The sequence below is a fragment of the Vespa mandarinia genome, chromosome 1, assembly GCF_050613455.1.
Source record: "Vespa mandarinia isolate Hongniang chromosome 1, ASM5061345v1, whole genome shotgun sequence".
Lineage (NCBI taxonomy): Eukaryota > Metazoa > Arthropoda > Insecta > Hymenoptera > Vespidae > Vespa > Vespa mandarinia.
The window spans coordinates 13,795,001-13,811,154 of record NC_140810.1 but is presented as its reverse complement, the minus strand read 5'-3'; the positions used below and the strand labels follow the sequence as shown (position 1 = coordinate 13,811,154).

Here is a 16,154-nt window from a genome sequence, read left to right as displayed (position 1 = left end):
ACAAAAACAGTCAGTATTTCAATCAAAATATTTGTAAATATAAAAATTTATAAGTATATTAAATAATTAGTCGGTGTTTAGAATAAATCATAGACTCAAATCCTAAAAACTTAATTATTTATACTGGCAAATTATATTACGTACCAATATTTTCTTATAAATACTAATCAAAATATATAAATAAAAATATATAAATATATATATATATATATATATATCGTTTATCTTACGAAATTATTTATCATTCATTATTATCATTAATATCATTAATAAGAATATTAATGATAAAATAAAGACGTTTTCACAAATACGTTAGATAAGAATTTTAAATAATATCCATTTCCGCAAATATCGACTTAATTCATTTAAATTATTTTTCCTAATCGTAGATAAGATAAAAAAAAAAAGAAAAAAGATTGGAAAAAAGAGGAAGAAGGGTTGAAGTAAAAACGACTTTGGTTCGTTTAACAGAGAAACTCAGAAGTTACTTAAGGATACCGTAAGCTTCGCGTTTTCGTCGAAGAAAGGAAGGAGAGATCACCGTGTGGTAATAATGATTTCGCTAACGAACGTCTTCGAGTGCCACAACAAAGTCGAAAGGTAATCCTCTTAGATGACAATGAAGTCGGAACCTTACGTATACACGTGTAATCGGAGCTTAATGCGGTATTACGCATGTCGCTCCTCTTGAATCTGCAAACGGAATCTGCAGAAAACACCTTCCAAGATGACGGGGTTAAGGGAGGGAGAGGGACAGAGAAAAACGAAAAAAAAAAAAAAAAAAAAAAGGAAAAACAAACTCAGAAAACCAACTTTCGATGCGAAGAACGCAACGAGACACTCGATCGATCTATGTAATTTCTAATTAAACTGGTTATGCCCATTGCTTTGAACTTTTAAATGTCAATCGTGATATTTCTTATTGTAACATCCTGCAAGCGTTTTCTATTTTAATTCCTTTTTTCTTTCTTTTTTACTACAAAATTTTTCAATTTTCACTAGAATAATTTGTCCGAATTGTTAATATGTGTGTAATATTTTTAAGAAACAAATTGTTAAAGCGAATAAAAAAAAGAAAAAAAAAAAAGAAGGAAGAAAATCTAATTTTTCAGAGAGCGAAAGGAGAGAATAAATAAATAAAATGTGTATCCTCTCGCTACGAACCAATGAGTACCGTCAAAGAATCTTTTATTTTTACGCAGGCACGTGACACTTTGAGGAAAGCCGACGAAAAGAGAGTAGATAGAGCCTAAGCGAGCTTTATCCTTGTTTTATCTTGTTTTCCAAACCCCCCCTTATTCCACACTCGAGAGTCCGCAGGACCGAGCATCGGTCATCTAGGCGCTCCATTTAATCCTGGAGGAAAAGGATCCCTCGTTGAGCACGGACAAGTGGGGATCTCCTGCAGGATAAGAGATGAGAAGGACCAAGAAGAAGGTTGGATGAGGGAGGGGAGCGTTCGTGTGCCACGTTTAGGACTCGACGCTGCTAATTCGACCCAACGAAATATCTCCTGCTCGATTTTCTTCCTTTCTCTTGCGATTACCTACTCGAAATTACTTTTTCGCCCTATGAGAAAGGAAAACAATATATGTACTTTTATTTCTCCTATCGCGTTTTAATCACCTATGTACAGAAAAGGTATTTCTTGGAAAACGTAAAAAAAAAAAAAAAAAAAAAAAAAGCATTTATATTCACGATTTCCTGATATCGATGATTCGCTATAACTTTTCAAAATCCATTTTAAGTTATCAATATCAATCAGAATATATTAGAAGAAAATAACGATGGTATATTATAGAAGGAAACTACGAACACAATTTGTATAAAGGCGTGTTCATTGCTACATAGGATGCATATATTAAGACGTGTCCGGCGCACTTGTCGCAGAAAAGGGAGAGAGAACTAACAAATGTCTCTCCTGAAGCGTTTGACCCCTGCTAAGACCCCAACCCTCTCTCAGGAATCTAAATCTCGACTCGAAAACGTATTCCCTTTCCCCCTCCTCCCATCTCCCACCACCACTATCACTACCACCGCCACTAGTACCACCACCACCACCACCACCACCACCACCATCACCATTACAGCTTAACGTCCAAGTGAAGGAGTGCAACTGAAGCGACCACATTCTCCCTTGTAGGAAACTAATCAGCAAATTCGTGTTCTAAATCTAAATCGCCGTCCGAATATTAATTCGAGACCGACCACCTCTATCTATCTCTATCTCTATCTCTATCTCCAGCTCTAGTTATATCTCTATATCTTTTTCTCTTCCGTAGTTTCTATCTCTCTGTGTGTCCGTTGGTTCTCCTGGTTTTGCGATACAGACACAGTACCGTAGCTACGGACACGCCTGATTTGTAGCACAGCCTGGCGCCTAAGCGATATTTACGAGCGTCGTTCGGAGAATCGAAACACCGTACGCAACGGCGCAAAGTTTTCAGAATCGCTTTTAATTGCATATAAAGAGTGACTTCGAGGAAAACATTTCGTAAACGCGTTCCAACCTGTCTCGAGTGCTTAAGCATTCGAGAATTAATCGTTAACAATGTAAATTTAAATATAAATATTTTTTCTTTCCTTTTCTCTTCCTTTAAAATTACATATAATATATTCTTGAAAGATAAGCAATCGATATACCATTAACACAATCACTACAAATAATGCCAATTGACGAAATTGTTTACATTGCTGTGATGAACGTGACGCCATTTGGCGTGATCAACTATACCAAATGAATAAAATAAAAAAATAAAAAAAAAAAAATAAAAAGAAAAAATATATAAACCGTACATTAGCGAAGATATATATATATTTGTTTTTTTTAGAGATTAAACTAGAGATTAAACTCGTAGAGATTAAATGATCGTATTTATTTTATGATCGAAAGTTATACTTTAAGTTATAAGTATGATTATCGACAAACGAAGAAGAAAAAGAAAAGAGAACAAAAAAAAATTGATATGATAATAATAAAATAATGCGTTAAAAAGAAATGTTATATGCTTCGAACATGCATATTGTTCCCTAAGAGCAAATGTTAGATGCTGATAATCGTAATATCCTGTCACGGTTCTATTTCAAAAGAACTCATGGCATACTATACGTTCCGGATCAACGTTCCTCGTTAAGTCGTCGATCGTCTTTTGCCACTAGACCATTAACCGAGTGTGTTCTCCTATGAGAAACATTTCTTTCTGCCTTGGTACTATTCCGACGGCATCGTCATCAAGATAGCGAATGAGAGAGAGAGAGAGAGAGAGAGATAGAAAGACCGGCCAACAACATCGGTTAGGGTGGTATTCAATCGCGTCACCTCCGGTTCTCCTTCCGTGCTCGACGAGTTGGCAGGAGCTGCTGAGCTGCTGCTTAGACGAGGGCACCGCAGACTGTCGGGTGATTGATACGAGGTTGGACGGTGCCTAATGTGCCCTCGTGTACGAGAAAGACGCCAGGAAAGAGGGAGAAAAGAAAGAGAAGAGATGGAGGAGAGAGAAAGAGAAAGAGAAAGAGAGAGAGAGAGAGAGAGAGAGAGAGTAAGAGAAAGAAAGAGATGGAGAGAAACGACCACCCTCCAAGGCTTTAAGAGTGGAACGATCGTCCGGCCGAAGCTCGTTAGTCAGGGCCGTATCAGTCACCGAAAGCAACCACCGATTTTTTGTCCTCCTTCCACGTACCTCCTCCCTTTTCTCTATCTCTCTCTCTCTCTCTCTCTCTCTTTCTTTCTCTCTACTCGTTCTACCGCTTTCACCCACCAAATTCGAGAGCACGAACCGTACCCTTAAAATAAGCTAAATTGTCTGTTTGTTCTGGACTCGTCGTTCTTCGTCTAACACGTTGAAAGAGAGAAAGAGAAATAAAGAGATAAAGAGAGAGAGAGAGAGAGAACAAGAGGTAAAGAGAGTAATTTAAAGGACAAGGTCCAGGAAATTTTCGTAGCAGCGTAAAGAGATGGAAATTCTTACGAACGAAAAGGAAAAAAGAAGGAGAAATGAAAGTTTTAATTCTAACAAGACATCTCCATTCTCCATTCACTAACTCGATCGAGTTGTCGAAAAAGGTTTCGAGATAAGCTGACGAAATCAAAGAACTGGCCACGCGAAACAACGCTTCTGCATGGTGGTTCCGTTCACGTTTGCAATTCAAATTGTTGTCGGCCGTCAAGAACGGCGGGCGGTACCTGCCTGCCTGACTTGCCTGCCTGCCTGCCTGCCTGCCTGGCTTGCCTGCCTGACTGTTTGGCTTGCCTGCCTGCCTGCCTGCCTGCCTGGCTTGCCTGCCTGCCTGCCGGACGGCAAGGAACTGTTCAAAAACGTGCCTTGACAAATGTCGATGAAAAAAAGGAAACCCGTAAGAGAGGGTAGTCCACGAACGATAGACGGACAAGACAATGGGATGTTTAGAGATCTTCGTGTTGTGCCGCCAACCCAAACCGAGTAGCTACTTCGTGAAACCACAGGGATGTCCTTCTCTTCCATCTCCTCATCCTTTTACTCTTTCACCTCTCCTTCTCCTTCCTAAAGCCAATTTGCCTGCCAGACGGACGACAAAGTACATCGCACGCCACTCTGTGCCTACCCTACCCCTCTTTTTTTCTCTTCTCTCACTTAACCCACGTATCCTTTTTCTTCTTTCTTTTTTGCCTTTCGTTATATTTACTTTTTTCGTTTGTTTTTATTCGTTTTTTAATCTTTACAACTTTTAACACTCGTTTCGTTTTTTTTTTCCTTTCTTTTTCTTTTCTTTTCCTTTTTCTTTTCATTCTTCTTACCTACTTTGTCCCTATTATCTTCTTTCAATTTCTTGGTATATTAATTTAGGTTATTTTTCGCGCACGCACGCGTCCGTGTGTGTGTGTGTATGTGTATATAATAACGTGACTCGTCGAAAAGAATTATCACCTTTTATTTATTTGTTCAGTATTTTTATTAATAAATATAAAGCGAGTAAAACTCGACGAATTTGATGTCAAGAAATTAATTTTTTACAACTTTAACGCTTATTTTATTATTTATTTTTTTCTTTTCTTTTTAATTTCTTTCGTTTTGATTTCTCTTTGTTTCTTTTTTTTTTTTTTTAACTCATCGACGTATGATTTAATTCAATGTCCATATGGATATTATTTTACTATCAGAAATATCTCATGACGAGCTTAACTCGTCACTGTATATTTTGACATTAGAGATTAACCCATGACAAGTCATGCTTGTCATGTTAGAATTTAAAAAGTCCTAATCTTTCCTATTCTCAACATTCCTTTTGTTCTTTCTACTTGTTTTTTTCCCCTCCATTGTCGCCTATAATTACAGAGACGAGAAAATTGCCTTCTAATCCTGACACAAAAAAAAAGTATTCCATTCTGATAACGTGCCGATGTATCAATTAAGCGGCAAAATGGATTGAAGGCAAGGACCGATCGCTCGATTAACGACTCTCTCTCTCTCTCCCCCCTCTCTCTCTATCTCTATCCATCTATATATCTATCTATCTATATATCTCTCTTTATTTCACTACAGGACCGTTCGATCTTATCGGCAATTCATTTTCGTACAATTCGACGGGGGTCATTATGTAAACGATCGTCCCTCGTCGGATCGTTACCAATGTTCTCCCTCTCTCTCCCTCTCTCTCTCCCTCTCTCTCTTTCTTTCTCTCTCTTCTTTCTGTCACCCCATATTCCCTCTCGGACAAGCACGGTGTGCAGGAAACGTACGAGTATAAGCGCGAGTAGCTATAAACGGTTTCCTTCTAACTGAGTCCTCTTCTTTCTCTCTCACTTTCATTCACTCCCAAAGCTTAAGCCAAGGAATAATGCCAAAAGACATTAGCAGTTGATTTACATAAATCTCCCTTCTCCCTTCGACTTCCCTAACAGATCCTAGAGAGTGTCTTTCATTATAATTAAGAAGTATCCTGAAAATTAACCGACAGAAAAAGCGCCACTTGCAAAAGCAACCGACCAATAATGACACGATGAGGAGAGAAAGAGATTTAAATGGGGTGGCGACTCTCTTAAAATTCCTTCTTTCCCTTCTCCCTATCTCTTCCACCCCATTCCCCCCCTCTCTCTTTCTCTCTCACTATCAATCGATCGAGAAACATTCTCAAAGTTTCTTTCAAAGTAACAATCGACGTATATTTTGTTCAAACTTTTTTACTCACCTGGCTGTGTCTTAAAATCCGAACCGATCTTTTTAATCTTAATAACGTGATCGGCCTCGTAAAATTGCGTTAATTTCGACCATTCCTCGGTAGTAACCACACTGTATCTGAAACACAAGTTGTCCAATAAATTAATTAATAGGTACGATAATTAACGTTTAAGTAAAAATTATAGATGAATGAAAAAGAAAATTCTTGTAAGAAAAATGCAAGCAAATAAAAGACAATGAAAAAGGAAAAAAGAAAAGGGTAAAACGCAAATAAGAAAGATCAGATCGTCGATTAAAGTGAAAACAACGAGGATCGAAGGTAAAGTGCAACGACTCAACGAAGGCAGACTCGGCAAGGTAGAATTCGCGATTTCCAAAGAGCGAGGCTGAATCCGTGATGGTTTTTGCGTCGTCTCCCTTAATTATACCGCAAATTAGAAATTTCTTGCGGGTCCGCAGCTCCGCGCTTTTTGCCCTACAATTGTGCAGCCGATCCTGGCGCGGTTTCTGAGGCTCGCATCGCCTAGGAATTTCAGAATGCCGAGAGATCAATAATATTCTCTGTAAACAAGTCTAAGGTATACACAATCGCTTCGCCACCATTTCGGAATTCGCTTTCTTCAATTATATGAGAATTCGTGGAAATACAAAATTCGTCTGTTTGATCGTGAACATAGTGTAATTTGAGGTATTTATGTCTACGAAAATAACGATCTAAGTGTATCATAATTCTCCAAATGTCAAGAAAGTTACTCGAACGTTGGTTAAGAGGAGAAGAGAGAGAAAGAGCGAGCGAGAGAAAGAGAGAGAGGGGGAGGGAGAGGGAGAGAGAGGGAGAAACGAGGATGACTCTCACGAGCGATAATTAGTTGCGTGACATTAATTTCGATTCAGCGCAATATGCTGCGCTGCCTCATTTGAATTTTCAGAGGACAAAAACGCGTGGACGAGCTTGTCGTCTCTCCTGTGTATTTGCCTAACGCCCGAATAATAGTCGCTGTACGGAGAAAGAGGACGAGAGAAAGAGAAAGAGAAAGAGAGAGAGAGAGAGAGAGGAGGGGAGGAGAATGGGAACGAATGAACGGGGGGAATGGAAGGCTTATGGTGAAAAGAAAAAGAAAAAAAAAAGGAAATGTTTAATGCTGCAATCAATGACTCCCTTTGCCGTTCTTGAATCTTTTAATGTTTTCCACGCCTCCTCGATCGTGACAATACTCCCGAAATTTTCTATCAATATGCTCTTATCGTCCAAATATTTCCATCGTGGTCAAAGTAAGTGGAAATGCGAAAAGAACAATTTTATTTTTCTGATCTTATTTTCATTCTCCTACCATTCCATATTTTTTGTGCGATTTTCTAATCTTCATCTTGTATCAAAAAGATATTAAAAAGAAAAGAGGAACGATGAAAGAGTAGAAAAAGACAAGTTCAAAAAATTTTAGATTAATATACTGCAGTAAAATTAGGGTCACATACGTCACAAACAGATTTTCAAAAATATCACATTGTCAGACCCCAAAGAGTTCGAAAACAAGATACGGAGAGGGAAAGAGAGAGAGAGAGAGAGAGAGAGAGAGAGAGAGAGAGAGAGAGAGAGAGAGAGAGAGAGAGAGAGAAAGAGAAAGAGAGAGGGGGTAATGGAAGAGGGAGGAAGAGAGAGGAGGGGAAAATGATTTTTTAACGGTCTCGAGAAAAGGCAAAGAGGAAGAAAGAAGGAAAAGGATGACTTAAGCCGTCGGCTATCTTAGGCAGATAGTGGACAATGGTTTAGCATAATGGTCAGAGGGGACGCACTGGATGATGGCGCGTTGGCCTCGGGGGCGTGTGGGTGACACTTTCGCGTATCCATCACGTTACACCAGCTCGAAGCAAACGTAGTACGATGGTACACGGAACTAAGAAAGGCGGTTCGTCCGGATGCTGAAAACGTCGTGGAGGGACGGAAAGTCATGTCAAGAGATCACGCATTTTCACTTCATAATATTATTATTCTTCTTTTTCTTCTCCTTCTTTTTTTGTTCCACTTCGACGAATATTTTCTTATTATTATATTTACAAATTATTCAATGTGTCCTTAACAATCAATTACTCTTTCACGGTACTCTTTAAGCTAATTTTTCTCTTTCTTTTTCTTCAAATTCTAAATATATGTACATATATGTATGTATAAAAATATTTATATAAAAAATTAAATAAAAATCCGATCAAATTAAATATGTATTTCAATCGAAAGATTTATTCGTAAGAAATAAAAAAAAAATTAATAAATAAATAAAAAGAAAAAAAAAAAAGAATATCGTTCCTTGAGCGATACTTACAGTTCGTTATTGATGGAAGCCCGATACAATAGTCCTTTATGCGGCTCGCACAATAGAACGGCATTTTGGATAGACGATGGCGGAGTCCTCGAGTAACTTTCAGCGTATCTGGAAAAATTCAAAAGGAAAGATTGTCAGGAAATAAAAAAATAGATAGGTCTTTGTTAAACGAGAATAGATATAGTGTGTTCGTTATATGAATGTTTATCTGTTATGAAAGATACTTGAAAAAAAAAAGAAAAAAAAGAAAAAAAAAACGTAATTAATTCAACAAACGTAATATTAAAACTCATCCGCCTAAATATAAACAATCGAAGAAGTAACTATATTCCCTAAGAAATTTCGATTATTTGTATCATTCATTAAAATACAAAAAAAAAAGAAAAAACTTGACCGGGAGAGAACATAACGAAAAAAAAAAGAAAAAAAAAAGAAAAAAATAGATTATTATATTCAAGAAAAAAATGTAAAGGATCAGATCTGTTCGGGATAGATCTTTGCAAGTTCTTTGCTTGACACAATCTTCTTCTGGTTTGTGAACTAGAAAGAGGACTAAGAAAAGAGGCGAGTCGAGAGAACGTAGACGTCAGTGTGTGACGGCGACGGCGACGGCGACGGCGACAGCGACGGCTTCCGTCGGGACTTTCGAGGGAGAAAGGTGGTAGTAGTGATGGAGGTGGTGGTGGTGATGGTGGTGGTGGAGATGTTTGGGGATTGGGGTTGTGCATCATTTTTCACATACCATGAGGGGGCGGACGGTTTTTGCCGATCCCCTAGCAGACGACTATCCGGATAATGCTCTTAAAGACGGATATCTCTGGCCAAACGAGCCAGGTACGACCTGCCGATCAAGAAAGAGAGAGAAAGAGAAAGAAAGAGAGAGAAAGATAGAAAGAGAGAGAAAGATAGAAAGAGAGAGAAAGAGAGAGAGAGAGAGAGAGAGAGAATCATCCTATAGGATGTTGATTTTTTTCCGATTAAAAAAATATAATAGAAAGGAAAAAAAATTTTTTAGATCAGAAAGAGGCGATAGAAAGAGATAGAGAGAGAGAGAGAGAGAAAAGAGAAAGAGAGATAGTAATATAGACTATGATATACAAGCAACGAGAGATCGAAACGAAAGAGGATGAGGTGCAAATATCTGAAACGTTTAAAAATGTCCCGGCGAACCCTCGAGCGCATTTTCGAGAAGCGAATATGCGTATTAATTATGAGCCTTGTTCAAACAGGCGAGAACACAGAAAGAGAGAGAGGAAAGAGAGAGCACGGTAGGAGGGTAGTTACCCTTATTACGATCCGACTCGGGACAAGCTCTCTCTGTCGGTGCTTCTCTCTTTCCACATATATTCTACTCTAACCTTCTCTCTTTCCCTCTCTCTCTCTTTCTCTTTCTCTCTCCTCCACTATACTAAACTCAGCCGGACACAACCGGACTCTTCCTTTTTTTTTATTTCTCTATCTCTCGTTCGAGGCTTTGTTTAACTTCTGTCGCGGAATTTTTCCGCGCCACAACGATTATTGCTCCCTGGAGATCACGAAAATGGAAGTGGAAAAGAGAGAATTCCGTTTCCGTTTCGAATACTGTATAATGTTGGTGATAGTGAGTTGGTTATAGAATCCCTGTGAAAGTTCGATCGTAGATATAATAAAGCTTCGAGACAAAAGCTTCTTCGATAAAATCTAAGTTAAGAAAACTTGTCGACTTCTCGATCCTGACAAGCTTAGAATGCAAGTTTAAAAAATAAAAAGTAAAAAGAGAAAAAAAAAGACGGGGGAAAAAACGATCGAGAACAACCTTCGAATCTCGTTCACTATTATTTCCGATTGATCAGTAATGTTAAGCAAGGAAAATGCAAAGCCGTCATTGAGACCGCAATAATATAGAGAATCGATATTCTCGTAAAATACGTACGTCGATAATTTCGAAACGAATCGGACCTTGATATCTCAATGACTTAAGAAAAACTAACCTGTTCGTTGTGGTTTCAATTTTATTGCCATCTATCGAGAACGATATCCTGTTTTATGCACAGAATTTACCGTAGAACGAGATCTTTTACGAATAAAACTCGTTTAACTCGAACGTGCCCTAATATTCCACTCCCCTTTTATTTCTAAGAAATACTAATGATCATAGTAAATATCGTCACACTATTTTTCTAATCATTACGACAAAACTCCCTATATATATACATACACATACATACATACATGTATATATATATATTTTTTTTTTATTATAATATAATGTTAAATATTATCTTATATAACTTTTTATTATTTTATATGATATATGTGTATACATAATAAGAAATTATTATTTTATTGTCATTAATCTTTTTCTTTATACGTATAATCAGTTATATTTATTATTCGATCAGACAAATAGCCACAAAGGAGATAGAAGAAGGAGAAAGAGAGATCGAAGAGATCAACGATACGAATTCTTTTCCCCGACGCTTATGCGACGCTGCGGTGGTCCGATATTAGCTCGTACAAACCGCTTTCGAGGAGAGCTGCACGATTATTCGAACAACGTAGGGGTGAGTTGTACGTCGTCTCACCCTTCTCTTTCGCACTCACCAACACCCTCAACGAACATACTTCTCGCTTTCTCTCTCTCTCTCTCTCTCTCTCTCTCTCTCTCTCTCTCTCTCTCTATCTCTCTCTCTGATTCGAAAGCATCCACGTGCCAGAAGCTCTGTGATATCGTTTTCTATCCTTTTTCTATCCTCCTCCTATCCTTTCCTTTCTCCTAGAAATAAATCTTATGTTTTCGCGTATAAGCGGCCTTTTAATATCACCGGCCTTGATTTACCGCCATAAGAGAACATGCATCTATGGCGAAAGCCTCCGAAAAGGACCTCCTTCTCCAACACACGATCCTCTCCCAATGACATTTGTCTTCCGACAGGCAGGAACGGGGAAGGCGAGTGTCCCTACGTTTTCCCTGATTTAACGCTCTTCCCATCGGTATTTGACTAAACGTCCTCGAATCTCTTCCAACTTCGAAGTTTTATGAACCGATGAATGAGTACCATATCATTTGCATATTAAGAGACAATATGATATATTAATAATAAAATGTTAATTTAATAAATAAATTATTCTAAATTTTTCATGATTTAGAACTCGATAATTTACTAAACTCTTTCAATTTCTAAATCTTATGATCTTCCTAATGAATAACAAACAATTCGTGTATTAATATATATTAATAATTAAAAAGTTAATTAATTTTAACGCTTTAAGAATATTATAGAATATTTGCCAGGCAACTCATCAAAGAAATTTTGTAAATTATAACATGCTAAGAAAAAATACTACACAATTTTTAGAACATTATTGTTAGACAGTAAAAATGTTTAGAAATGTTGTCTAACATACAAATATCAAAAATAAAAAAGAAAAAAATTTAATCAACAATATTATTGCAGATTAAAATGATGCAAGTTAACAAAAATTTAACTACACAAATATCCTTAAATCTTCCAAAATTTTATTTTATATCATCGAACTCGCATAAACTTCGCATGTTATAAAAATCATTCGCATATTATAAAGTAAAATATTAATAATTAATAGTTTAATACAAATGAAACATTTGTATTAAAATATTAAACTTTATTAATAATTAATCATTGATATTAAAAAAATATTTATTGTCACAATAAATTATGATTAAATATCGATCATATGATTTCATATTATTTATAACACCCCCTCTTTCTCTCGCTCTCTCTCTCTCTCTCTCTCTCTCTTTCTCTCGCTCTCTCTCTCTCTCTCTCTCTTTCTCTCGCTCTCTCTCTCTCTCTCTCTCTCTCTCTCTCTCTCTCTCTCTCTCTCTCTCTCTCTCTCTCAAGTAACCCTAAAACTCACGTACGATATTATCGATGAGTGAGTGTAAAGTTCACGGCTATTTAGAAAGAAATGTTCGTGGTGGATCTTCTTCGTGAACGAGCCGTTACGAGGAACCTCGCTCGTAACTTGTAACGAGAGCTTCTTTAAGCTCGCTACGGTTACAGGAAAGCAATAATCGCTGGAGTCGTCCGGGGTCAACCTACATTCCTCAAGTTAACGGTGAGGAGAAGCAACGATGACCACCTCTTCTTCCTCTTTCTCCTCCCCTTCTTCTTTTTCTACTTCTTCTCTTCTTTCCTTCTTTCTCATAGAACGAAGGGAAAAGAAGAAAAAAGAAAAAGAGGATAAAGAAAATAAAAGAAAAAGATAAAGAGAAGAGAAACGTTCGTCGTTATTTCCTATCTTTCTAACTTTTCTCCAAAGGGACACGGAATGCGGATAATCTTGCTAAGAAACTCCATAAAATAATATTTCTATAAAGTTAACTATCTCTTTAACCATCTCGTTTCTAATAGAATTGATTGATTGATTCATTATTATTTTTTTTTCTTTTTTTTTTTTTTTTTTTTAATTTCTAAATCATTAATTACATGGGATATTTAATTATCATCGATTGAATATGTTTTTAAATTATCAAAATATTGTCAATTGTTTAACTAACTTATAACATCATATAACTTTCGAAGCATAAATTCATACATTTATATTTTTGAAATCTCCCTTTATTTTTTTTTTTTCATAAGATTAATTGTATAACATATTCAAACATTAATATTTGTTGAGTATATGTTTTATTTACTATAGTTACTACATTTGGTTACTATATACTGATATAAGTAATACTATGAGTTTCATATTACATATATATATTTATTGTTAGACATATCAAAAAAAAAATTAACAAAATAAAATAATATTTTATTAGCAATAAAAAAAAAAAATAATTTTTCTAAATTTCATTGATATCTCTTTTCCTATGACTGCTTGATTTATACTATATGAAAATTCAATTTGGTTTCTTTCTGTGCAATATTATCCATAATAAAAAATACAAACAAGCCATATCTCTAAACTTTATTAAGATAATCTTTTACTATCACAATTTCTATACATTCTAAAATAACATTTCTTAATCTTTTGACCGTGCGGTTTCAATACATTGGTTTGTAATATCAAACGTTTATAATATCAAATTTTTAAGAACTTATTTGGCTGGATTCATTCACTTTAATGATAATTAAGAGTAATTACTTTAAAGATACGGCTATTACCGCGATATCCTCATTAACTCGTAAAGAATATTTGACGAAAACTTTATAATAAAAACATCTTAGAAATCAATCACTTTTCTCGTTTTGATGTAATCTAGCAAGTATCATTTCATAATGAGTCACAAGCTATATAAATCGAGAAACGCTGTTCTAAAATGCAGTTCGACAACTGAATTTATGTTATTTTCATTCTCGAAGATACGATTAGAATTGTTCTTTAGATAAGAACAAACTCTAAAAAGAAGAACAATGAAAATCGAGCGTGTCTTTCCGCTACGAACTTGTCGGATAACCGCATACCATAATCGCACGAAAGTATCGTCGATCGATTTCCTTTTTCTTGTATCTTTGAAGAAAAAACTTTCAGTCGATCTTGTTGTTTACTTGGAGATGGTATATAAAATAGAGGAACTTAGGCACACTCTTCTCATCGTTCAATAGGTCAAAAGAGCAAACTATCGTTGCGTTACATCGCGATCGTCAGCGACAATAGAATGACGATTATCGACGTCAAATCGATGTTTCTTGCAACGATACCCTCGTTAAACTGGTTGATCGTCATACTAATTTAGCATCATTAATCGTGATATACGCATCTAATCTTTCACAAATTACTGGAGATAAAAAAATATAGTAAATTTCATTGTTTATTTCAATATTAGATTTTAGTTTTACTAGGACACACACACGTATATATGTATATATAAATATATATATATGCATTTAGTATTATGCCGGTCATGACAAAAAAATATTATATATATATATCTTTGTTATTTATACGTAAACTCAATGTGTATAGCGCTTTACATGAAGAAAAGTATTATACTACATATACACTTGTAATCATAACAAAGATACTATACTGTGTTAAATTACCTATTGAAAAAATATTAAACTAGGAATAATATTTTTAATATTAAAAAAAATATTTTATGTCAAACCTACATCAATCTATTCAGCTATTAGCTATTAAATAAATAGAAATAATATAAATATAAAAAGAAAAATTAAATTATTTCATATATTTCGCATTATATATTTATATTAAACTACGCTTAACATTAATATAATTCTTCAATCATTTTTTGTATGTAAAAAAACAAACTCGAATGTGTTCATGTATTCGTGTGTGTGTGTGTGTGTGTGTGTGTCAGCTACGATACTCTCGAAAAAATGGATAGAACACGTTCCGAATAATCGAAAGTTCGAATAAACTCAACCTCGCTTAGTATCCCAAACAAAATGCAGTAAGAAACACGTTACGATTTTGTCGTTGCGCCCACGAGATAGCCTTCCCTCCTCTCACCGCTCTTCTCTTTCATCTCGTCGACCATTTTTTCCCCCTTTCGTCTCCTCGATTTCGCGGAAATCGACGAAGCGTTCTTGATCGAAGAAGGAGTCCCGACTTACATTAGAGTTAGCTTACCTGCTGTGACCAGGCGTGACCACTGCGATACGCTACGAAAAAGCAAAACCGTCCGCCATGCTTGATCGCTTCCATCTATTTACATTGGGATTGTACCTATACTCTACGGAAATTGTACGTTTTCTCTCTTACGATCTTTTATGAATTTTTAATAATAAGATCTTCTTTATAAGATTTTCTCTTTTGTACGATGACTTGGTCGTTTAAAAACGAAACTAATCTCAAAAGAAACACAAGATAGAACCGTTCGATAATATTATTTAGATACGTACTAGATTGGCATATAATTATTTTCATAAAATAAAGATTTAGATGCTGACAATAATAATATTTGAAATGTTATTTAATTTTATATAAAATATTTCGATATCTATTATTTTGTTATCTAAATATTATATCGTGAAAATCTTTATGATTATTCTAATACTTAATATAATATTAATTATCATTATTATCCGATCATTACAATTTTTATTACAACATTTATTATCATTGTTATAACATTATAATTATTATTATAATGTTAATTATCATTTTTTATATGATTATGCTAATTTTTATTAGAATATCAATAATCATTTCTATACGATTATTATCATGTTTATTATAACATTAATTACCATTCTCTCATATGATTATTATAATTTAATGCTCGAGATATACGTGTGTGCGTGCATGTATATATATATATATATATATATATATATATATATATATATGCATGTATGTATCTATTCATGCGTTTTGAACATAGATTATCATTTTACTCTTTCCGTTGACTCGACTCGCGATTGAAACGACACTATGGATGGAAAGACATTCTTCTTTTCGGTTCAATCCTTTTGAAGAAAATTCCAAGGCCGGAAGCAAGAGAGAACGTACAAGAGAAGATGATGAAGGATACGAGAGGAAGGGAAATAGGAGGGTGTGTGTGCGCGCGCGCCAACGCACGAGAGAGAGAGAGAGAGGGAGAGAGAGAGAGAGAGAGAGAGAGAGAGAGGGAGAGAGAGAGAGAGACGAGCAGAACCGAGCGTTCAGCTCGCTTTGCCGAGCACTGATGATAGTTTTTGCTCCACAAGATTTTTTGCCTTCACCCCCGCGCAACCGCCACCTTCCTACC

At 35.7% G+C, this 16,154-nt stretch overlaps 1 protein-coding gene across 13 annotated transcripts in view; it reads right to left on the bottom strand.

Annotated features, from left to right (window-relative positions):
- Positions 1 to 16,154, bottom strand: part of LOC118447746 (ubiquitin carboxyl-terminal hydrolase 48) — a 76,523-nt gene that overhangs the window by 48,450 nt on the left and 11,919 nt on the right. For all 13 annotated transcript variants that reach the window (XM_085657976.1, XM_085657966.1, XM_085657958.1 and 10 more), the window contains 2 exons: positions 8,474 to 8,581; positions 6,166 to 6,272 (listed from right to left, as the gene is read on the bottom strand). In XM_085657976.1, the coding sequence (XP_085514102.1) occupies positions 6,166 to 6,272; positions 8,474 to 8,581 (215 nt within the window). The remainder of the gene's footprint in view (positions 1 to 6,165; positions 6,273 to 8,473; positions 8,582 to 16,154) is intronic.